This window comes from Centropristis striata, chromosome 6, assembly GCF_030273125.1.
Source record: "Centropristis striata isolate RG_2023a ecotype Rhode Island chromosome 6, C.striata_1.0, whole genome shotgun sequence".
NCBI classification, from domain to species: domain Eukaryota; kingdom Metazoa; phylum Chordata; class Actinopteri; order Perciformes; family Serranidae; genus Centropristis; species Centropristis striata.
The window spans coordinates 27516628-27542793 of NC_081522.1; the positions used below are offsets into that span (position 1 = coordinate 27516628).

The 26166-nt window shown below is 36.5% G+C and overlaps 1 protein-coding gene across 1 annotated transcript; it reads left to right on the plus strand.

Moving 5' to 3' along the window:
• The first annotated feature begins 19314 nt into the window (after positions 1-19314).
• LOC131973402 (myoblast determination protein 1 homolog) lies at positions 19315-23281 on the plus strand. Its single transcript, XM_059335384.1, has 3 exons — positions 19315-20092; positions 20997-21075; positions 21755-23281. The coding sequence occupies exons 1-3, from the start codon at positions 19502-19504 to the stop codon at positions 21973-21975; spliced, it is 891 nt and encodes a 296-aa protein (XP_059191367.1). The 5' UTR covers positions 19315-19501; the 3' UTR covers positions 21976-23281.
• The last annotated feature ends 2885 nt before the right edge of the window (positions 23282-26166 follow it).

The window sequence follows — 26166 nt, forward strand, 5'->3', positions numbered from 1 at the left end:
TCTGAAAGTCGTTGTTGCCAAGAAAGACACCTAAGACCCTCATGCCCTCCTTGTTCCACTGCAGCCCAGCTGGTAAGGTTGGCTGCTGTTTATTTCTCCATCTAACCAGTAAAAGGCCCTCACACTTTGACCAGTTAACTCAAGCAGATGACGCCTGTGTGACATCAGCATAAACTGACAAGCCAACTGTTTTTCCTCCAAAGGATACCCCTGTGAGGCCCTGTCTGAGCTGCTGTAGGAGGGGCTCAATGGCCACAGTATATAGTAGGGATGTAAATCTCCACCACTGAGGCCAATTCGATACGCATCTCGGTAGGCTGCCACCAATGCGATACATTAATGATATACTGAAGCTCCCTCCAATACGATGCAATATGATTCACTCCTGTTCACGATCCGGAGATACAAAAATGATTTGATAGCAATATGACTTAATTTTAAAACGATTTGGTTCGATATGATCATTCGATACAGTTAGTTGTGGTATGAGACAGTATGTGCCAACATCAGGTTTCTTACCTCAAAAGCACAATTCTGCTTAATTCTACAAACCAATAAATCATAATTTAAAAAAGACATGATTCAGAATTTACAGACAGAGGATTCAATTTTATTTATAATAAGCACTCCTTTACTCCTAATTGTGCTCTCTGTCTCTATAATTATACAAAATGTATCAAACTTCAGTTGAACAGCTTCAGAAAGCTCAGTATTAACAATACTGAAAATAACAATAGTGTAAATAATATGACCAGCAACACATACTACTGTCTGCCAGACTGATGTGGTCGACAATATTTTAGTTAGTTGACTGAATAGTGAACATAAATGGCTGTAATTCCATCTTACAAAGAATGAAAATCAAATAATGTCTTACAGACTCAAGTGTATGAATACAACTATGACTGGCAGCCAGTAACAGCTGCTGTAAACAATACTCTGTGCTCAAATAAAGGTATTTCTTTCCAAAGTGCAATGTCCATAGTACTTCTGTGTACAAGGAGGAAAAAGTAGTGGTGTAATTTCTATGAGAAATTGAACATGTAAATAAAATAACATTTCCCAATAAGTCTTTCTTAACTGCTCACAATGTAAGCAAAAAACATCAACTACTGGCAACCAAACAATGTTTAAGAGCCATTTACTGCCAACACCACACTTCACTGTATGATTTATCTCATATGGCTTAGTTTCAGGTTTTTCTTTAGAATTTAACTGGTCTACTTGTTCTGGGAGTAGCAGACTGAGGTGAGCAGTCACTATGTCACCAGCAGTACTGAATACGTGTTCAGAGGGAACACTTGTTGCCCGGATAGAGAGGTAGGTCCTGGCCAATTTGGACAGAAGAGGGAGATCCACTTGCTTTTTCCACCACTACAACACATCACCATGCAAATCTAAACAATCCCTCCCTCTGTATTTGGCAGTTTCCTCCTTAGCTCTTTCTCTTGAACTCTTCTTCTCTGCTCTTGGAGTGGAGAAACCTCCAAACATCAGGTCCAATGCTGACTTCATGGGAGGCTCTGGGTCATCATCTATGTTGGAGAAGAGAAGAATAATGTTATACAATTTCACAAGAATAATCTCATATCAATTTTGTAAAAAAAATAATATATATATATATACACAGTCCTAGGTTTCAACCAAAACAAACCTTTTTCCTCTTCTTCCTCCTCTCTGTAGGAGCTCTGTTTATCATCCGGGATGGTGGCCAGTCTCTCATTCATCCTGCCATCTTCATCTGCCTGAGAATAATAAGCAGATATAAGCCATTCAATTTCTTTTAACTAAATCAGATAAAAACATCAGTTTTAAGGCAGAACCAATATAGGAGTGAAAATATACTTAAAGGAACACTCCACCGTTTTTTCATATTAAAACATGTTATTCGGGTAAGTAAGACGAGTTGATACAGACCTCTTGCGTCTCAATGCATGCACTCAATCGCCCTGGCGCGCGGAGCTTCTTGGCTAGCACTTAGCTTAGCCCAGTTCATTCCTTAGGATCCAAACAGATGGACAGTTAGAAGCGACCAAACTCCTCCACGTTTTCCCTATTTAAATACAGCTACACGAGTAGTTAAACGACCAAGTATGGCGACACAAAATAAAACGTGGCGATTTTCGAAGCGGATAAAAAGGATAACTATAATGTATGGCGGAATAGCACTTGGGAGCACTTTGACTCGTCGCAGTAATATCATCACTTCCGCTCCCTCTCACTTCCGTCAGGAGTGATGATATTACTGCGCCGAGTCGAAGTGCTCCCAAGGCATTAAACGCTGCATGGTCCTGCTCTCTCCATCACTCCATCTCTCGTTGACACACGTTTGTTACCACTGATGTCGTACCGCTCAGACCTGATCGTCATGAGACACTCTACAAACAAAATCACGGTTTAGAAGTTACAGTAATCTAATTACTGTTTTACTTTACTCATTGCTTGAAAAAAGTAATCGGATTACAGTAACACGTTACTTCTAACGCGTTACTGCACATCACTGTTAACAACACATTTCATGTTTTCATTGTTTATTTTTTCAACAATAAATCAACAATCAAAACAAAATTATATAAATATATATATATATATATATATATATATATATATATATATATATATATATATATATATATATATATACATATATATACATTAGGGCCGGGACTCGATTAAAAAAAAATCTAATTAATTAGAGGCTTTGTAATTAATTAATCGAAATTAATCCCATTTTAATCACATATAAATATTTGACCTGAGAACAGTGAGAAGTAATTTTTTACACATGGATTTTTAGTATACCATTGAATAATGACTGAATGCATAAGCTTAAGACACAAAAATATTGTTTATTTTTGTTCAAGTCCAACAGACCAGTGCAATTTTTGCCATTAAGTGTAACAACAGCATATTTAGAAATATAGTACATTTCAGAAATGCAGGGAGCCTATAGGTAGGTAGATCTTCTGTCAACTATAATACTTTGGTTTTTGAAGTTAAACACAATACTTTCTAGTACATTATATATATATATATATATATATTTTTTTTTTTTTCTTTCTTTTTTCTCATTAGCCTTGGTGAGGCTGCCTTTTATGAGCCGGGTGTCTTACCGGTGTTATGTCAAAGTCTGTTCCCCCGTAGATATGTGTCTGCCTTACCTTAACCTGCACCAACCTGACCCCTGACCCCAACCAGTCCTCCTTTAAGTTGCTTAACATGAGCCCAAGTTTACCTTAACCCCAAACAGTTATCTCTACAAGGCCTAACCTTCAACTTAAATCCTAACTCCAACCGCGGGGGTGATGCTACGGAGAACACCATTCAAACATCATTTGATGGGTAACAGATTTCCACATAACACCTGTATTTTGAAATTTGGCCACACAAGTTAGTACTGTAGGTAAATATTGTTGTTTCTCCCGCTGTCCTAGTCATTCTCTATAAAGTCGAGCCGTTTATGTACGTTCTTCTGGGCTTTTAGTAGTTTAGACATTTTAAATCCTGCTTAAAATGAATATTCAGTGTGCTGTTCATTGTTTGTTTACATCCGAGTACTTCCAATATGGCTGACATCCGGGTAACTGGCTACAATGCACTGTGTAAAACACTTTTAAAAGTGCCGGTCAGAGCTGCTCTGATTTCCTTTTTTTATTAAAAGCCTCCTTCAAATAATAGCCTGCCCCTATTATTAGCCGGGTCCCAGACCGATTTTTTATTAATAGAAGCCCCGGCTACTATTTGAGGAAATACGGTAGGTAAGAAAACAAGAATAGGAGTTACAGGGCAGTGTAAGAAATTAATGATTATTTGATTAAATCAAAGGTAAACAGAAAAGTTTTACCTTGAGAGTTGCAGCAGACCAGCAGTTTTTGTCTCAAATATATGGAACTGAATGCTGCTTCTCCGTGTTTAGTTTTGACTGTGATCAGAATCAGAAGATCAGAAATGGTATATTATACGTATTGTTTACAGTATTTATTGTATACGTTTAATGTATTGTAATAATGTAAATTATGTCTCCAGTGTCTTTTCTGTGGCCTGCACAATTCTACTTATAATTATTGGAGGGGGAGAGTAACTGTAGCCAGTGTGACTCTATCAAGTCGTGTACATTCACAGTCCAGCTGGACAACAACAACAGCATCACATCGTCTGAGTGGAGCTCCGAGTGTGTGTTGACAGCTGCAATGCCCAACAGCCCTGTGTGTGTGTGTGTGTGTGTGTGTCTGTGTCTGTGTGTGTGTGTCACAGTAGCATTGGGGGAGTTGTAACAATGGCAGGGTTCATGCATCTGAAACTCAGCATTACCACCAGCTTCAAACATCAAACCTTTTTTCTCTAAAACTCCAAACCTATACACTTCAAAAACCAACTGACAAAAAATGAGAAATAAATAACTAGAATTAAGCAAATACGGCTTGAAACAAGTAAAATTATCTGTTAGTGCAGTCAGTACATTTTTCTTTGTAAGAATTCTTTAAATAAGTAAAACATATCTAGGCACTGGAAAACCAATGATGTCCAAATATACTTATTTTGAGCAATTGTGGCTTGAAAAGCCCAACTACAATACGCCAGCAATACTTGAAACTAGCACATTTTTTCTCATTTCATTATCTGTGGGTAGATACTGGTGGTAGAAAATGCTTTTGAAATACCATTTAAACTACATGCAACTAAAACTCTCAACTGGAGCCAATATTTTAGGTAAAAACTCACCATATTCAACAGTTGAATAGATTGAAAAGCATGAAAAAGCTCACAATGTCAATCCTAACAACAAGTCTTTACACAAGACTGAAATCCCTGTGAAGAGGTTATTTACTCATATTAGTTACAGAAAGAAACATGTTCCTAAAATAAGCACACAAAGCTATGGTCAGTAGCTATATTATACTCAAAACAAGATAATTAAGATACTATTGCTAAATATAAGAAGAAAATACCTGGTAAGCTTCATGTTTTTTGCAGTGTAGAGTTTAATCAACCTGTATTCACTCATATCATCAACATTATCACGGTATTTAACAAACTGTCTGAATCCCACATAATTAAAATGATTATAGATACAAAAAACAACCAACTAATGAGCATACAGTTCATGGTAACTGATAATCAGATTGGGATATAGATCCTATAGATCAGGGATGGGCAACTGGAGGCCCGGGGGCCGCATATGGCCTGCACCCTCACTTGAAGTGGCCCTCAGCACAACTACATGCATTTGAGCATGAAATCTTAAAAGTGCAGTGTAAAAATGCACAAAATTACTTCTTGCAATTAATGTTGGTCTGCTGTTCTTGCACTGAAAAAAAAAAGAAATGACAGTAAGTGGTTATTTTTTATTTGCTTCAAACCTTTTGTATTCTGATTTATACTGTTAAACATGCATTTGAGCATGAAACATGTTAAGTTACTGCACTGTAAACATATTTAAAATTGCAGTTTCATCATATCTGGTTAAGTGCACGGTCCTATACGTGGCCCTGTGGTAGTGTCGATGAAAAATTGTGGCCCCCTCCGGTATTTAAGTTGCGCATTCCTGCTATAGATCATGTAGTCCCTGATCAGCTGAGATGACCCCCTGGTTCATCCTCCTCTCCGGTTGCAGGATGAGTGACTGGAGGGGCTGTCCGCTCCTTGGGGGGTCAACTGGTCCAGCAGGGAAGAAAGGCCGACTCTCAGCTCGGCGCGCCCAGAGGGTCAACAGTACCCTTGACATGACCCTCCCAGACAGCTCAGCAATCACCTGAGCTGGACCTCGCTGTAACTACATGCAACTAAAACTCTCAATTGAAACCAATATTTTAGGGAACAACTCAACATATTCAACAACTCACAATGTCAATGCTAAAAACAAGTCTTTACACAAGACAATATTCCCTGTGAAGAGGTTATTCACTCATTTTGCTACAAAAAGACATGTTCTTAAAATAAGCACATAAAGCTATGGTCAGTAGGTAAATTATACTCAAAACAAGATAATTAACCCATTGACGCCTAAAACTTCCTGTAAAACCTCTGGGCGATTTTAAAATGAGCCCCTAAAACCTGAAGTTTTTCTGGAAATTCAACAGAAGTGTCAACGCTTCTACTAAATAATAGATTTTTCAGCCTCTGTAGCAGATAGAAATGAAATTCAAAAAGTATATGAGAGCTTATACAAATACTACAAAATGACGTATCCACTTTCCAGGCTTCAATGGGTTAAGATACTATTGCTAGATAGAAGAAGAAAATACATGGTAAGCTTCATGTTTTTGCAGTTTTCTAGATCATATTCTAGATTTTTTTTAAAATCTTCTTCTGGATTTTTTTTCTAGTTTTTACAAGAGCATTTCTAGATCAGTTTCTAGATTTTTCTAGATCCTTTTAATTTTTCGAAATCTTTTCTAAAATTTTCTTAATCCTTCTCTAGAGTTTTCGAAAGCATTTCTAGATATTTCTAGATCTTCTTCTGGATTTTCTAGATATTTGTTTTCTAGATTTAAAAAAAAAAATCTTTTTCTGGACTTTTTTAATCTAGATTTTTCTTGATCTTTCTCTAGATTTTTCTAAAGCATTTCTAGATTCTAGAAAAAAAATCTAGAAAATCCAGAAAAAGATCTAGAAATATCTAGAAATGCTTTCAAAAAATCTAGAGAAAGATCAAGAAAAATCTAGAAAATAATCAAGAAAAATCTAGAAAAGCTCTAGGAAAAACTAGGAAACAAATTGAAAAAAAGTTTAGAAATATCTAGAAAAGCTTTAGAAAAATTTAGAGAAGGATCTAGAAAACTCTAGAAAGTGATATTGAAAAAATACCTAGAGATCTACAGCTTTTCGAAATTTTTCTAGATTATTTTCTAGATTTTTATTAATCCTTCTCTAGATTTTTCGAAAGCATTTCTAGATATTTCTAGATCTTTTCTGGATTTTCTAGATATTTGTTTTCTAGATCATATTCTAGATTTTTTAAAATCTTTTTCTGGATTTTTTTCTAGTTTATACACGAGCATTTGTAGATTTCTCTAGATCCTTTTAATTATTTGAAATCTTTCTAGATTTTTCTTGATTATTCACTAGATTTTTCTTGATCTTTCTCTAGATTTTTCTAAAGCATTTCTAGATTACAGAAAAAAAATCTAGGAAATTCAGAAAAAGATCTAGAAATATCTAGAAATGCTTTCAAAAAATCTAGAGAAGGATCAAGAAAAATCTAGAAAATAATCAAGAAAAATCTAGAAAACCTCTAGGAAAAACTAGGAAACAAATGGAAAAGTCTAGAAATATCTAGAAAAGCTTTAGAAAAATTTAGAGAAGGATCTAGAAAACTCTAGAAAGTGATATTGAAAAAATACCTAGAGATCTACAGCTTTTCTAGATTTTTCTTGATTATTTTCTAGATTTTTATTAATCCTTCTCTAGATTTTTTGAATGTATTTCTAGATGTTTTTCTGGGTTTTCTAGATATTTGTTTTCTAGATCATATTCTAGATTTTTTTTTATCTTTTTCTGGATTTTTCTACATCCTTTTAATTTTTCAAAATCTTTTCTAGATGTTTCTAGATTTTTCTTGATCCTTCTCTAGATTTTTCTAAAGCATTTCTAGATTCTAGAAAAATAATCTAGAAAAATAATCTAGAAAATCTAGAAAACGATCTAGAAATATCTAGAAATACTTTAGAAAATCTAGAGAAGGATCAAGAAAAATAAAAAAATAATCAATCTAGAATCTAGAAAAGCTCTCAAAAGAACTAGGAAAAAAATCTAGAAAAAAATCTAGGAATATACATTTTTTTGAAAAATTAAAAGGATCTAGCAAAAAGCTAGAAGATGACCTAGAAAAAAACTAGAAAATCCAGGAAAAGATCTAGAAATATCTAGAAATGCTTCAGAAAAAAAATAAAATATTAGATATTTTTTACTTGTTTTGGAAAGTCTTGACAAGCCAAATTTTCTTGTTCCATTGGCAGATAATTTTGCTATTTTAAGCAAAATACACCTATTTTTTTTAAATTAATTTAAACAAAACACAACATAAATCACCACTTGACAAACACAGTAAAAAAAAAGAAAAGAATAAGAACAACAATAATAAAATCACAAAACCAACCTAAATAAATAAATAAAACAATAATAAATAACAACTTTAACACATTAAATAACATTAAAACTAAACTAGTCACAAACAAACATCAAACATAACTAGAAAATTTCCTCTGGGAAAATTCTGAAAGGGCCACAGGGGCTACTGCCGGTGTGTGTACACTATGATGAGATTCTTCAACTATGCCCTTTAACGTCAAAAAGTGTGTTTATGTGTGTGTGTGTGTGTGTGTAATTAAAATCACATAAAGTTACCTGTGTGTGTGTGTGTGTGTGTGTGTGTGTGTGTGTGTGTGTGTGTGTAATTAAAATCACATAAAGTTACCTCATTCTCGTGGCTTAAATCAGCAGTTAAACAACATAATTTTCTAGGACAAACAGTTCATTAGTTGTGAAAGGGGGCGTGGTTAATCAAAAAGGGCGGGACTTTATGAAATATTGTTATGTAGAACTGGTCACTGATGAAACATCATCATGCATGACAAGTTTGAGGCAGATTGGATAATGTATGCTCAAGTTATGTGTTTTCAGTTAAAATGTCTATGTTGGGGGGGGGGGGGGGGGGGTTTGGTAGCTAAACAACCAGGTGGAGTCGACCAATCAGAGCAGAGCAATCAACTGAAATTAACCGACAGTGGAGACAGTTCCGCCACACTGAGCAGCCAGAGGTCGACAAACTGAAATTTCTGGCCTCAAACAGAAAGCATTTTTGGCAAAACCATAATACCTATCATTGATCCGACTTCACTTTGAGCGTCCGGAGTTCTTCCTGAACATCTACATATGTTTTTTTTATGAAAGATGAAAAAATAGCTTTGTTAGAGCAATCTAAAAAAAGTGTTTGATCTCCTTTTTTCAGAAATCTTCCTGCGTTTTAAATATGGGATATTAATATTTCCATATATATATTCCATATATATATGGAAATATATATATTTGGAGTGCCACGGGACTCTTATCGACGCTTCCATCTGTTGGTTTTTTGTAACAAAATGTCCCATCCACGGGGCCAACCAAAGCGGTCTCAGTAGCTTCTTGGTTCATGTTCACTGTGGTTTGTTGTTTTGTGAACTCATGAACGCTAGTTGGTGCTCCAGTATAATCGGTCCGCCTGAAACTCATCCAGTGAGAAACGTTCCGCGGTGCAAAAATAAGTGTGATTAAAATGTGTGAATTTTTTTAACGCGTTAATTTTTGTGTAATTAATTAATTTTAATTAACGCGTTAAAGTTGTGGCCCTAATATATATATATTTATATATATTAACTGTACTGAAGTGCAGTACTGGAGGAAGACAGAAGTCAGTCGGAGGTCAGAGGTCAGGGTTAAGGGGTAGGTTTAGAAGATCCATTTTGAGGAGTTGATTTGTGGATCTATTTTGAAACTGAATTTATGATCTGAACTTTATCTGTGCGACAAAGAGGCTTCAGTCTGTAACAGCATTCTCGATTTACTCCTCATGTTCCTCCCAAAACGTCCCTTCACCAGGATTTATCTCTCCTCGTGAGCCATCCTTCATCCTGTCAGAGCAGGTTTCTTCTCTATCTCTGTGTTGTTTCTTTTTTTTTTTTTTGGACAAATGTCAAATGAGATCTCATTTTGGGACTTCATTCCGGCGAGGCATTAGTGATAGCACGGAGGGTTAAACCCCTGGAGACCTGGCCCCAGATCTGTCCCAAATCCAGTCAAGGTGAACATTCCCCCCCTGAGTACTGGAAAATTGGCGAGATTAATGCTGCAGCAGAGGGACGGCGGCACTGATGGCGTTTCCAGATGGCCAATCGGCATCAGCAGCGGTGGCGTTGGCATGTCCAAGCGTGGTCTCCGGCTGCCAGCCCTGGTTTATGAGTCATGTAAAATTGTTTCAGGACTGAGGCTCCAGGGCCCAGTCAGCAGCAGTTTCGGACACCTTGTTAACCACCTCACTCTCAGAAAGTGGCGTGTACCTCAATGAGACAACACAGTCCTTTACCACTTGCTTCAGATTGATTTTATTTTGAACTAAAGTAAAATTTGGCCCCTGAATCAGGCCATACATCTCATTCATCGAGAAGCTAAAAATCTTTTGTGTCCCGAGGTCCGGCAATTAAAAAATATTCAGGACGAAAAATGAGCTGTGTAACGTACAAAATATTCTATTTCCTTCTCTCCTGTGCAAGTTATGACCAGAAATTGCTTTTTATTTCTGGTGTTTTGGCATTTTGTCTCACACAGAAACTGCGTTTTATGTCACTAAAAACTAAACCTGTCACAATATTAGGTAACACATTCTATGAAGACTACATCTATAGTGCATTATGAGCGCATTCATAGTGAATTATAATGCTCATTATAATCAATAATGAGGTTCATATAGACGCATCTATAATGCAGTATAGCTAATCATGATTACTTAACACCAACAATGAAACATCATGATTAGCTATACTGCATTATAGATGCGTCTATATGAACCTCACTTTACTTAAAGCATACATTGATCATTTATTTATACTTATGGCATCCTATGAGTCCTTATAACAATTGATTGTTGAGGTGTGTGTATAGAGGGGTAGTTGTAATGTATTATAAGCCTCATCAGTCAGCCTGTAGTTTATAACCAGTCAAGAGCACTCATAAGACACTTGGATTTATAAGTCATTATAAGCTATATTTATAACTGTTGATATAGTGCATCATGAAGCTTTATATGTGTTTATGAATGCAGTCATAATGCATTATGATTGACTATAATGAGCATTTCACTATGAATGCGCTCATAATGCACTATAGATGTAGTCTTCATAGAAAGTGTTACCCAATATTACAATATAAATATTGATAAATGGACATGACTTTGATCATTTTGGCTGACCTTGATATCTCCCGTTGTGTTTCCATGCAGGTTGTTTACTTAATAATGTCAGCAACACTTTAGCAAAAGAATGTTTGACAAACAGGTTTTACAGACTACTATAAATACCTGGACGACTTATCATAAACATCCTGACTGTGAATTAACGGCATCACTAACTTTGCAGAGAGTGTCTAGTGCTTGTTGTAATCAATGTGTTATTATTAAATATTTGAATATTAATCGATTAGTACCCCACGATTATCTAATAATACTTTTGCATGAAATACACATCCCTAGTGTCATCTTGCTGCCTCCAGCACAGAGATACATCTAGGGTGTGTTTAGCCTAGCTTAGCACAAAGACTGAAGGCAGAAGGAAACTGCTAGCCAAGCAAGGTAGTCACTAGCCCCTCCAGTATTCAACTGGCCGAGACAGAATCTCAGACAGTTAAAAAGTGAGACGGTTCACGGACCACTCAGCGTCTTTGTTGCTATATTTAGCGACTTTTCAGACCCCCTTAGCTTAGACCCCCTTATTTTTCAAAAAAGCGACTGGAGACAAATCCAGCAACTTTTTCTGGTGTTATTGGAGATTCGTTCTTACTCTTCTGCGGGGGCTGGCGGCTCGTTAAGAAGAGAAAAAACGAGTCGAAAGCGGCACAGTCCTCCTGCAGCAGTCTCTCCCAGCTGCAGAGCCGGAGGGAATGTTAACCCCTTATCGTCCAGTCTGCAAATTGCTAATAGGCTAATAGTTAGCTCTGTAGCAGTACAGTGTGTATGTGCTGCTGCTGCTGCAGGAGGTGTTCACTTAGCGATCTCTGTTTACAACAAGCACCAGACACTGTTTAAAAAACTGTTTAAAAGTAGTTCAATAAAAATACAGATGTTTTCCCTAACATGATGGATAATTTGGATTAATAATCGGGATTACAATATTGATAAAAATAATCGTGATTATCATTTTGGCCATAATTGTGCAGCCCTACCCAGTCTTGTAAGACTGTGTCAAATCTATTTTTAAAACGTCCTAGCTATGTGACTGTTAGCTGTAGAAATATGTAATGTTAGCAGAAACTCAAAAGCAATCTAAAACAAGATAAATCTGCATTTAGAGGTATTAAGAATTAACTTTGCAAGCTACAGTCCACCTTCCACACATTATCTTCTTCTATTTTCACACACCTTGGAGAGCTGCGCTCACAATCCGTCTGCAGTTGATTGTTGCAAATTTTTGCGAATTTAAGTAAATTGCGAAAATAATTATAAATTTGAAGAGTTTAAACAAATCTTACAATGTATTTGATGCCAATAGTTTCAATTTTTATTTCAGTGGCACCAAAGTTTTAATGTTCAATAACCACCCCAACTTGAACCATATAAATGTATTTTTGGTCAACACTTTTTACAAGTATTTTTACACAGTATTTTTTCCTGCTATTCTGCGTCTTCTGATAGTAAACTTGTTTATTCCAACATATAGATGTTGTTTTATGTGTTTATGTGTATTATTTATTCACCGTGTTTTCAGTATTCAATCATATATTCTTGTTTCTCTTTTTTTGGTCAGATAGAGCTCCGCTGTGAAGGACAAGAATGATGATATAAAATTGTTTTTTTTGTCACTCCCGATGTCTGTTTGTCATCCAGAAAAGTCTGAAAGTTGTTCAGAAATAATTTAACTTAGAAATTAAAAAAAAAAAAGAAACACATTTTTTTTGGTTTTAAAAATACAAATATATAGGTGAAAATCAGTTAATTTAAAGGCTCTTTCCACATTTTTGAGCACATGAATTACATATAAATGCACACAGCAAAATTGTTGAGTCAATTAACCCTCTGGAGTCTCCAAAAGAACCAAGTCGTGACTTCTTCATCACATCCAGACATAAAAACAAAGCAGCGTGGAGCCCTACTGTAAATTTACCAATAAAGTTCTGTCTGTAAACTCCATGAGGCCAGTTTCAGTTTGATGATGATATACCAAGAAAAACTGGAGACAAGGTCAAATAGATTTTGTATAAAATGATAGAACTGGATGTAACCCTCTTACAGTAGTTTTCAATATAATAGCAGTCTAATGTGACTAACCAGATTAATCCAGGTTTTAAGTTTTTTTTTATTGCTACATGTCAAACAAGGTACCAGTAGGTCCAGTAGATTCTCAGAAAGCCAACAAGACCCAGCATTCGTGATATGCACGATCTTAAGGCTGTGCAATTGGGCAATTAGTTGAAAGGGGTGTGTTCGAAAAAATAGCAGTGTGGCATTCGATCAGTGAGGTCATCGATTTTGTGAAAAAACAGGTGTGAATGAGGTGGCCTCTATTTAAGGATGAAGCCAGCACTTGTTGAACATGCATTTCTCTTTGAAAGCCTGAGGAGAATGGGTCGTTCAAGACATTGTTCAGAACAATGTATCCACAGTACATGAATCCACCGCAAAGTCCCTCTGTTAAAAAAAAGGCATGTGCAGAAGAGGTTACAAGAGGTTACAGTACACAGTGAAGACAGTAAAGCATGGTGGTGCAAGAATCATGATATGGGCATGTTTCTCCTACTATGGTGTTGGGCCTATTTATCACATACCAGGGATCATGGATCAGTTTGTATATGTCAAAATACTTGAAGAGGTCATGTTGCCTTATGCTGAAGAGGACATGCCCTTGAAATGGGTGTTTCAACAAGACAATGACCCCAAACACACTAGTAAACCAGCAAAATCTTGGTTCCAAACCAACAACATTGATGTTATGGAGTGGACCTTAATTATTAATCCAATTGAGAACTTGTGGGGTGACATCAAAAATGCTGTTTCTGAAGCAAAACCAAGAAATGTAAATGAATTGTGGAATGTTGTTAAAGAATCTTGGAGTGGAATAACAGCTGAAAGGTGTCACAAGTTGGTTGACGCCATGCTTCACAGATGAAGGTTAAGCAGTTATAAAAAACTGTGGTCATACAACTAAATATTAGTTTAGTGATCACAGGATTGCTAAATCCTAGAAACAAAAAAGTTTGTACAAAATAGTTTTGAGTTTGTAAAGTCAACGGCGGACACTGCTATTTTTTTTAACACACCTCTTTCAACTAATTGCTCAATTGCACAGCCTCAAGAGCTGCATATCACTAATTCTGGGTCTTGTTGGTTTTCTGAGAATCTACTGCACCTACTGGTACCTTGTTTGCCATGTAGCAATAAAAAAATATACTAAAGACCTGGAGTAATCTAATTAGTCACATTGGACTGCTATTATTTTTGAACACTACTGTATATGTTATATGTGCAACCTTTGTTCACACTTGCAACATTTCCAATTCTTTATAGAGCATGATAGTGTTTTGAAAGTTAAAAAAACAAGATTCAAAACCACATTTGTTGGACTAAAGGACTCAAAAAGACACAAAATGACTAAAAAAAGACAAATGACTAAAAAGAGAAACAAAATGACTAAAAATAGACACAAAATGACAAAAAAGACACAAAATGACAAAAAAAGACACAAAATAACCCAAAAAAGGACATAAAATGACAAAAAAAGACAGAAATGTACCAAAAAAGACACACAATGACCAAAATTCTTACGCTAAACACACAAGACACGAATAAAATAGAGTCCCACTAGAATAAAAACCAGAGTTGGATGACAGGATCATACACAATTACAAGATCACACTTTCTTTTTCTTTTTGGTTCAAAATGTTGATCCAGTGAGTCAGAATAATAAATAAATTATTATTATATAGGTGAGGTTGTGCTGGAAAAAAATACCAACATGGCATTTTTAAGTGGTGTATACAGGCAGGATGAAAATGATTCAGAAGTGGACAAAATAGCCCATGACTCCTTGGAGTTAACATCTGTTTAGAAAAATTACACTCATATCAACAGCGACTTGACAGGGGTGAGGGTCCTGTATTAAAAGACCGGTCCATCATTTATGGGGTGATAGTGATAATCCTTTGAGGACAGGGTTTGAATATTTCCTCAAACACTTCAAGCATCTGCAGCTTCTAACCATCTGTCACATGTGATTGGCAGAGGTTGATGGGTAGTTAGTTTACAGCCTGCTAGACCAAGCGTGGGGCAGAGGGTGCTTCTAGTTCCTGCTGCAGGATCTGAGCTCTGCAGCGCCCTCCAGCAGCAGCCTCTGAGTACTGCAGTGATCTGAAACTGCTGCACGTTTTTATTCAAATCAATAATCTGCATTTGAATGTTTCTGGATGGAGTCAGTGCAGAGCTGCAGGTGGAGAGTAGGAGATGAAGGAGCAGGAGGTCAGTGAATATCTCATCTAGAAATAAACTCAACCACATTTAACACATTCATGCAGTATTTACACTGAAGTGGTGTGCAGCTCCGTAAAGACGTGACATACGAGTCCCGTATGAAGTATTTTATATGACACCAGTGGCGGCTGGTGATAAAAAAATTTGGGGGGTGCACTTGAGGGCGGGGTACAAAATAAACAGTACTTGAACATAAAATTTGCTCTCCTTTCCTTCTGGCCAGCAAATTTTACAATGACTCTCTGATTGAAGTCTGTCATCTTACATACAAGTCTCTTTTCCATGGACAGCATGGCCAAAGCATTCAGCCTCTCCTGGGTCATGGTGTTTCTGAGAAAAGTTTTCACTCTTTTCAAGGTTGAGAAGCACCTCTCAGCTTCTGCTGTGGTCATGGGTGTGGTGATGATGACCTTTAAAAGAGTGATAGTTTCTGAAAAGACCTCCTCTAGATTGTTCTCCATAAACAGATGGAATAGGTCCACAGCCCCAAAGCAGGCTCTACACTCTTCCTTGCTGTAGATGAGACCAAGTCCTGTCTTCAGCTTGCTTCCATTCAGCATTGGGTATGACTTCAAGGTGCAATGCACCTTCAGGAAATGACCTGTGATGTTCCTCAAACCTGTCCCCCTGCAACAAGGTGACACAGACAAGGTGGTCTGTGAAGGAGAAGCGCTGGTGTGTCCCAGGATGGTATTGCAGACCTACAGAGAGAAGTATACAAAAATATGTAGAGAAAATGTAATGTAATGTAATTCAAGTAATTTTACTGCCACTGTCACCTTCTGTTAGTGCTGCATGGTTTTGGAAAAAATAACGTTAGCTATTAAGATATTAAGATATAGCTATTATTTTGAGTAATACTGCAACTGTGAAATAATTTGAAATATTAGAGGGACTAATATTTTTCGCATGATTTTCATTTTCATAAAAAAAGAATAGCTATAGAATAGAAATAGAATAGCTGGAATATCTCTACAACATGACAATGATATATTTAGAATTGTATTTCAAAACACATTTCTCCTTTAACAGATATTACAACCTCCGATGAAACATGGATGAATCTTGAAAAAAAGCTGGCAAATCCACAAAAAAATTCTCACCTTGGAAATGTGAGAGGTGGCCTGTTGCATGATCAGGTTGAGCTGATGTGCCTAGCAGTGGATATAGTGGGCATTTGGGTACACATCTTTCATTTTCCTCTGAACACCTGCAGTGGAACCCCTCATCACATTGGCCATCATACGCCTGGCAGATGAGCTTGCTTTTCTGATCATCAGGAACAATGGCAACAAGACGCTCTTTTAATGCAGTAGCAATGGACTCAGATGTAGCTGACTACAGAGGAATTAACTCAAAAAATCTTTCTTGCACGCTGTGTTTGTCATCAATGTAGCGTAGCACAAGCACAAGTTGGGACTGTGTGGCAATATCTGTTGTCTCATCTGCCTGGATTGATAAAAAATCACTGCTTTGAGCTTCTCTGATTATTTGTTCGATTTTGTACAGTTTTTGAAGTACCCTTAAAAACAGTGGCGTTCTCAAGGGGTTCTTTCAAAGCTCCATCCAGAGAAGCAACAAAATCCACCAACCCACGCAATATCCCAGGGTTAACAGAGCTCTCACTCTCATCATGGCCACGTAAAGCCAACTCAAAGGCCCCACAAAATTTCACACAGTCTATTATTCTACAGTATGTGACGATTTTTTGTCACCTCTTCGTTGTGCTTTCTAATGCCAACTCTATAGCCCTCATCTAACTGTTCAGCAATGCTAACTCTAACGCCAAAAAACCTTAGCTTCAAGCTATTGTCAAGATGACTACGTGGCCACTCAAGATGACTACTCTCGTGGCGTTTGCATTTTTCAGCAAGATGTTTCAGGTCTCTGACGCCTGTTGTTGTCCACAAAACTTCAGTGCCAACACTGAGCAATAAAAAGCATTGGAAAGGTCACATCCAGCTAGCCAACTGTGTTTGGTGTAAAACAAGCGGAAGAAGCTCCGGGTGTAACTCCGTCCACGGTCACTTGCCTGCTGCTGGATTTTTAAGTCTGGTTGGTCCGGCCCAAGCTCCCTTCATCCGCTTTTTTTCCTCAAGCGATCACCTTGTGAAAGGATTCTTCTGTAGGAAAATTACCGAATTTTCTTTCCCTGTTGTTTCACCTGTCGCTGCCATTGTCTCCTCAAAATACGTCCGACTCCGCTGTTTGCATCAGTTACCATCGCGCCTGCGCATCTAGGCGGCCAAGGGTGTGACTTTGATTGGAGAATCTTTAAGTGACCAATTATAGACCAGCACGAAGTCACATGCAAGCAAAAAATTGAAGAACATACATACACACTCATTTGGCCGGCGTCCCTCGTCCTTGAAACGTATAAAAAACTAAACAAATAAAATATGGAATGGAATATGGAATGGGAATGCTGAAAAATGATTAGCCAGACACATATTATGAGTGAACAGATGTTATAATTATTTTTATTAGGTAATTTATGTTTACTGTGTCCATACTTTCTCTTGCAATTTTGATGGGGGCGGCGCCCTAGCGCCCCCTATTAACAAGCCGCCACTGTATGACACCTCTCTAGATTAGTTCAACTTCCATAAAAGTACAAATAAAGATGAATAATCTTTTTTATTTGTTTTCAGCTTTTTCTTCTTTCAAAATTACAAAACAACCAGCAAGATTGAGGTCAAAAGGTCAGCTGTATAAAAGAAGACACTCCTGCTGCTGTAGCATCTGTATAAAAGTAACCTCTACTTTAAAACGGCATCTTTTAATTGATCATTGTCGCACAAATTTTATTACTTTACAATATTCTAGCAGCTGAAATGAAATTTAACAAGACCCAAACTTTTGTTATTTTACAGTTTTCTGCATTGATTTGAGAGAAATTTCCTATTTTTGCCCTTTTTTCTTTACTTTTACTATTTAAGTATGTACATAAATGAGAAATGTTGTATTATTGTACATCAGATGTTTTTGAAGAATTAATGTACACAAAAAAACCCATCCTAAAATGACTAAACAAACAAGTTGATTTTCTGGAGTGCACAATAAAAATTCATGCTTTAGAAAAAAAGAATCCATATTTCATCAAAACAACAAAACAAAAGTTAGAATCATATGACAGCAACAATAAAAATAGGTCTTAATTTATACTATTGTTTATTGTTTTCTTATTTATTTTCTGCATCATTTTAATTACTTCAATTACCCTAAGTTTTGTTTTAACACATTTATTTCCTTTTATTTCATTTCCTTTTATTTTTTTGTTAAATATTCTCTTGATTGAAACCAGTCCCATGTTGCAAGAAAAATCCATTTTATTTAGATATCAAATTTCTTTGCAAGTAAACATTAAAGTATGAGTCTAAAATTAACTTTTACAGAAAAGTTTTATGAGAGCAGAAAAATCCATTTTTCTCTGTTTACAGTGTTCAAGAATGATGATATAAAATTGTTTGCTGTTTTTTTTTTCACTTCCGATGTATGTTTGTCATCCAGAACAGTCTGAAAGTTGTTCAGAAATACTTTAATTTAGAAATTTAAAAAAAAAAAAAATTCGTTTTGAAAATACAAATATATAGGTGGAAAAAAAGAAGGTCTTTCCACATTTTTGTGCACATGAATTACATATAAATGCACACAGCAAAATTAAACAATTTTGCTGTGTGCATTTATATGAGTCAATTAACATCTGTTTAGAAACTTTACACTCCTATTAACAGCGACTTGTGTTTGGTTGTTGTCAGTGGTGAGGGACCTGTATTAAAATTGTATTTAGATATCACATTTATTTGCAAGTAAACATTAAAATATTAGTCTAAAATGAACTCTTACAGAAAAGTTGTATTAGAGCAGAAAAACCCAGACTTTTTAAAAATACGTTATTTCTTTGTTTACAGTGTTTAGTGTTCAGCTCCTGTCCCACCGCTTTGTGCAGCACTATATGATCCTGCTGTTACTGCTCTGTTAGGGGTAATTGTACACTAATTACCGTGAAGTTGTAAACCCCTCCTGCTCCCAGCTGATTGGTCAGACACCAGCGGAGCTCGCCGTGCAGACCCCGCCCCCCGCTGATGTCCCAGGTATAAGAAGCTCCAGGTCAACAGCTGAGAGGACAGAACAGTGTGTGACAGGACTCCGCATTCCCCCGAAAATATTCAAACTGCTTAATTTCTTCTTCTTCTTTCCTGAGAAGAAGTTTTCATTTTCTGGCCTGAAGACGTTTCTGCCTCTTTCAGTGGATTTTTCTTCTTCTGTGGTGTGTTTTGGGACTGAACTATGGAGCTGTCGGATATGTCTTTCCCCATCCCCGCCGCCGATGATTTCTATGACGACCCCTGTTTCAACACCAGCGATATGCACTTCTTCGAGGACCTGGACCCGCGGCTGGTCCATGTGGGCCTGCTGAAGCCGGACGACTCCTCCTCTTCGCCCTCGCCCTCCCCTTCCTCCTCCCCTTCCTCCTCCCCGTCCTCCCTCCTGCACCTCCATCACCACGCCGAGGTGGAGGACGACGAGCACGTCCGCGCCCCCAGCGGGCACCACCAGGCGGGCCGCTGCCTGCTCTGGGCATGCAAGGCCTGCAAGAGGAAGACCACCAATGCAGACCGGCGGAAGGCGGCCACACTGCGGGAGCGCCGGCGGCTCAGCAAGGTCAATGACGCCTTCGAGACCCTGAAGCGCTGCACGTCGGCCAACCCCAACCAGCGGCTCCCCAAAGTGGAGATCCTGCGCAACGCCATCAGTTACATCGAGTCCCTGCAGGCGCTGCTGCGCGGCGGACAGGACGACGGCTTCTACCCGGTTCTGGAGCACTACAGCGGGGACTCAGACGCCTCCAGCCCCCGCTCCAACTGCTCCGACGGCATGGTGAGTTCAGGGACTGACAGGTGTCCGAGAGGGGGGTCAGTTTACACGAGTCTGTCTGAGCGCTTTTTGGATGTGTGCTGTGCGCCTTTACGCACGGATAAGTTGCAAGTTTTGTTTAATTTACCACTTCCTTTTTAATCATTATTTATATTTTTTTTGTTGTTGTCATGGAATTTATTCTTTAAATTTCTTTAATTTCGTTGATAAAAAAGGTCATTTTAACAAATTCCACGCATTTCAGCCAATGAAACTTGCATGTTTATTATTATTTTTTGTTCAAATTAATTATTTTAACCTTTTATTTTGGCGGTGTACATTTCGTTTAATTTCAGTGGTTCATGCACGTCAGTATAACTTTTTAATTATCTCTAATTTAGTGTCAGAAGGAAAATCACAACTAAGTATTTCCAATTTTAAATCTTTTATTGCAACATGTTGGTTTTAAGTGGACGTTATAGGTTTGTATTTTGTTAAATCTCATTAATTCTTCCCTAAACAGTTGCCAAGTCAAGTGATATATTTTATACGAATGAAAATCTCTACTTTTAGATACAAAAAATATGTTTCCTGACTGGCCTACATGTTGAGAAAGTTTGTAACGAATGTATTTTACTTCGTTGTGGCACATAATGCTGTTACACTTAATTCAATGACATGATTTCAATTTTCTTTGGTCCGTCGTAATTCAGACATTACAGAAAAAGTGCCTGAAAGCACCACTAATTAAATAACATTTTAGTTTTCAAAATTATTTTCAGCACTTGAACTTCTTTTTCACTTCTTTTTGTCGTGATCTTTTTCTTTTCTTAAATTGATTATCATGAATTTCTGTGACTGATAAAGTAACAGAAATCTTGCCGGAACGGATTTATTAACTAACGTGTTTCTCTTTTTTTCTCTGCAGACGGATTTTAACGGGCCAACCTGTCAGTCAAAGAGAAGAGGAAGTTACGACAGCTCTTATTTCTCCGAGACTCCAAACGGTGAGAAGATATCCTAATAATAATATTACATTATAATAATAAATATAACATACCAGCCAAAAGGCCAATTAGACAGCTAATTAAAGTAATTAGCCTCTTAAAAATTTGCCTAATTTAACAGAAACAAGCAATAAAAACAGCAGCCTGATGAGGCCAATAAAACAATAAAATATCCTTCAAAATCACTTCTGTCAGAAAAAAAAAAAAAAGGAGCAGCCTGGTTATATAAAATAAGTATACAAATAAATGTAAACTTATTGTAAAAATGTAATGATTTTACTGAAAAAAATAGTAGAAAAAATTTTAATCCAGGTTTAATTCATGTTAAATCATTTAAATTGTTACATAATTTAACATGAACACAGGCATTCCATGTGAGCACATTTACTGAAATATCTAATTTTAATCCAGATATTAAGTACAAATTGTATGTTTTTAATTTACAGTAAAAAAATAATAATAAACCATGTTCATAGAAAATACTCTATTCAACTTCTTTAAGCAGGAAAATATTGGCAAAATTGTTGAGTTTTGTACATAAAGATAAATTAAACCTTCATGTTTAGGCTAACTATACAATTTCAACAGTGAGACCGAAGCCAGGACAGATAAGATATATATAAAGAATTAAGTTTAAAAAATGTCTGAAAATTAATCTGTGCTGTTTTTTGTCCTGCAGGTGGTGTGAAGAGTTCCAGGAGCTCGGTGGTCTCTAGTCTTGACTGCCTGTCCAGCATCGTGGAGCGGATCTCCACCGAGACCAGCAGCCTGCTGCCGGCCCCCGACGCCACCGGGTCCCCGCAAACGGACCCCGTCGGTGAGGCAGCAGCCCCGGGGCCCGTCCAAGTCCCATCCCCGACCGCCATCCAGGACCCGAACCTGATCTATCAAGTCCTATAGACCCTCACATCCGGGACTTTACCCTCCTGTCACACTATCCAGTCATAGAAACACACTTTAATTTATCCTAAGTTATCGGGCTGAACTGACCTGTTACAAAAACCGAAGTGTCCATTCACACCAGTTTTTATTTCCTCAACATGTTTGCAAGCTCGTTCCTGCTGGGAAAATATTATAATAATAACTGAGTGTGAAGGTTTGTTAAAATTTACACTTATTATATTACTTTCTGGCCTTTTCCTGAGCTCTCAGATCGATCCTCACCAGTGGATGGAGTTTAATATTTTATACCAGATTTTATAGTTATTGAGCAAACTCAACGTGCTGATGAAGATCATGAGAAATAGTTGAAAGATGGGCCTTGAATTAACAGCAAAATGTTTATTGCTGAATCTCAATTCAGTCTTAATTCCATAAAGAACTTTTTTTTTTTAGTTTGTCAGGAAAAAATAATTATTGTTCTATGTAATAATTATAAGATAAAATTATAATTAAATTAAAATTAAATCAAATTTAGAACTGATGGGGGGATTTAAAAAAAATATATTCAAAGTTTATTTTATCATTTAAAATTTTCCCTACATTAGATTTATTTTCCTGGCAAGAATGATGTTCCTGTTCATATTTAAGATTATTGCTCCTGCTGTTTAAATACATTTTAGATTTACATAAAAACCTCTCGAATGCTGGGATTTTTATTTTTTTAATTTTTTTTTTCAATTTCTCGCTGTAATTTTATTTTAAGTTATAAGAAAATATTTTAAAGTCTCAGCTGAGTCATTCAGATGTTTTTTTCTTCCTCTCTGTGTAAAAAAAAGTCTATTTGATGGAGGACGGAGGCCAAAAACGAAACAAAAAACATCCATTTACATTCCTCCACATTCGTCCATTTAAAGTTGTAAAAAGCCCCGGCTGTATTCCCTCAGGAAAAAAAACCCAGCTGCAACAATCTTTGGATATTTTAGAAAGATTTCATGCAAAACTGCAGATTTCTGGAGAAAAACTGCAAATCATAATGTGGGAGTATCATGCATTGACTTTCCCATCAGGACTGAAGTCGGTTCAGACCTCCTTCCTGTTAAAGTCAAACTAAAAGTTTCATTTGTCGTTTTCATTCGCTGCAGTAGAGGACCATTTTTCTGTTTCTGTACATATTATGTAAATAAGAGCTGATTTGTTCCAACTGAAAGTAAATGTTCCTGTCAGTATGTGCTTTTGTTTGTTGTGAAAATGTTAAACTTTATATTTATACATCTGAAAACTGAGTGACAGTCTAATGAAAAATAAATGAACCTGCTTATTTATACAAACAAATGTGACTCTGCTTTTTAATGTTTGAACATTCCTTATTTTATGATTAACTTTTTCTTATTTGGCCCTCGGGATGATTAAATGTATTCATTTTTGTTATTTTTCTATTTATATTAATTTAAAAAAAATTCTGAAAGTGCATTTTTGTGGGAAAAGCAAGGGGTAACATTAAATGCACCCAGAAAAAAAAACACTTTTTAAGATATTCAATAAATAATACACTTAGAAAAATGTAATTATTAACTGCAGCTATACATTTTTTTAAAACGCAAAAATACTGATCTTTAATAGCTTTTCAACTTTTTATCTTTATATCAGCTTTTAAAGAATAACCTCAGGTCTAATAAATAATGAGACCTGATTCATTTTAATTTCTTATATATTTTATTTGAACATTTTTTTCTATAGGTCCAGTATTTTGCTTTATAAAGCAGTCATGCAAATTAAATTATTTAATTTTGTTTTATTTGTCAACAGTAAAACATTTGAATTTCTAATGTGGGCGAAGTGATGAATATTAATATTATGACTTGTAGGTTTTTTTAAGATATTTTTTTTCTCTTAAATCATTGTCTGATTTCGAAATACAGAGTAAATACAGAACATTCAACCTTTGAACCTGGAGAGTGAAAGAGCTGCAGCGCCATTATGTGGTCAAGTGAAAAACGGCAGGTATTTCTGCAATTTTTCCCAAGATTATAAGCCTAATAATAATAATAATAATAATAATAATAATCATTCATTTCACCTTTATTTATTTAGGGAGGGCCAATTGAGAGCAAGCTCTCATTTCCAATGACGCCCTGATTACAGCACAAATACAATTCAACACATTACATGTCCATAATAATATACACACAACAGAAGCACATAATGAATTCAACAAGCAAATGTACATTCAGAAATCATAAGATCAACAAGAATGTCTTTAAAATGATTAAAAGGAATAAGTGTATCCAACTGAAGCCGAGACAGTCGATTATTCCATTTAAAAGGAGCGAAATAAACAAAAGCGAATTTCCCTACCTCCGTTTTAACAGCAGGGATATTAAGAGCCAGTGGGTTATGTGCACGAGTGGGATAGTTAAGAGATCTGAAGCTCAGTAGGCTCGATAAGTAGAGTGGATGTTTTTTTTAGTAGTGCCTTATAAATAAATAATATACAGTGTTGCTCCCTTCTTAGAGCCAGGGAAGTCCAACCTACATTCTGATAGAGATGGCAGTGATGGGTCATCAACCTATCGCCAGTGTTGCGAAATGCATTGTGGAAACCTTTAAAATAAATTATCTGACTCAAACACAAAATCCTCTTACCTATTTCTCTGCGCAGATCGTTTGATGGGGAATGATGAGCAGGAGACGTCCAAGTTATCAGCTTAACATATTTTTTAGGGCCAGGACTTTAACGCGTTAATTAGATTAATTAATTACACAACAATTAACCCGTTAAAAAATTGACGCATTTTAATCGAAGTTATTTTTGCACCGCAGAACGTTTCTCACTGGATGAGTTTCAGGCGGACCGATTATACTGGAGCACCAACTCGCGTTCATGAGTTCAGACAACAACAAACCACAGTGAACATGACGGAAGAAACTGATGAGACTGCTTTAGTTGAACCCGTGGATGATGGGACATTTTGTTACAAAAAACCAACGGATGGAAGCGTCGATAAGAGCATGGTTGTGTTGCTATGCAACAAGGAATTCACATATCATCGCAGCACATCGAGCCTCAAGTATCACCTAAATGCAAAACATACATCAGCTAGCGGCTAGTGTGGTAGCTAGCGTGGATTGTGTTTTACTTAAAAAACCAAAGTATTATTACCCAGGGGGCAAAACCCATATTTTTTGGAAAACTGACACGGAATGTTGTAAAAGGTTTCACACCAGAAATGATATCTAGGACCTTCAAGGATCACAACCTGGGTGGACAACCCGGTCAACTAGCTACTGGAAAGCTACAGGGGGCCAAAATCCCCCTTTTGGGGACATTTTCCTGGCGAAATTTTGTAAATGCAAATATTTAGGTACTACAAAGGCATAAATAGTCCTACAACTTTAAAATTTGGCAGAGAGTATCCTGACACATAGGGGAAAACAGGAAAAAAAGATGCTGGGGTTTACTGCAACTCTAGTTTAAGATATCACCCTCAACATGCCAAAAAAGACAAAAAAAAAGTACTGTTCGCCTGACAAATGCTCATGAAAATTCATATTTTTCAACACTTTATGTTGAGTATCTATACCTAACATATATATAGAAAACTTCCCTAATTCATAAGCTTCCATTTGAGTCCAAGATGGCCTTTCTACTAGCTACTGGAAAGCCATAGGGTGGGTCCAAACAATGCAACCCCTATTGTGAAAAAAGAGTCAATTATGCGGATCAGACTCCATTCTATTTCTGAGTGGTTATTTGGAGATAGATTTGGAGAGATCATTCTATAAAAAACTGAGCCAACCTATCGAAAGAGCACAAAATACACTTTCAGATGATGCCTTGGTTAAGCAGCTTGGTTCCCACTAAAGCTACATGAGGGAACTGTGCATTTTGTGGTCTCCCCAAAATGAACAAGCAGTGCACTGGTGGTCTTCTGGATTGCTTGCTGTTCAAAATAGGTAAATATGCTTAAAAAAAATATTTCTTTATAAAATACTGAAGGATTGACATTAATATTATATACAGAAGGACAGTATGTATGTTTGCCACCTATGCTAATTTTAGATTTTTTGATGTTTCAGAAACTGAGAACTGTTTCAGCTAACATTCAGCTAACATTCTGAAAGAAACTGTAAGTCCCTTGTACTGTATTTTTCATTTTATCAATATATATTTTATATATATATATATACATATATATATATATATATATA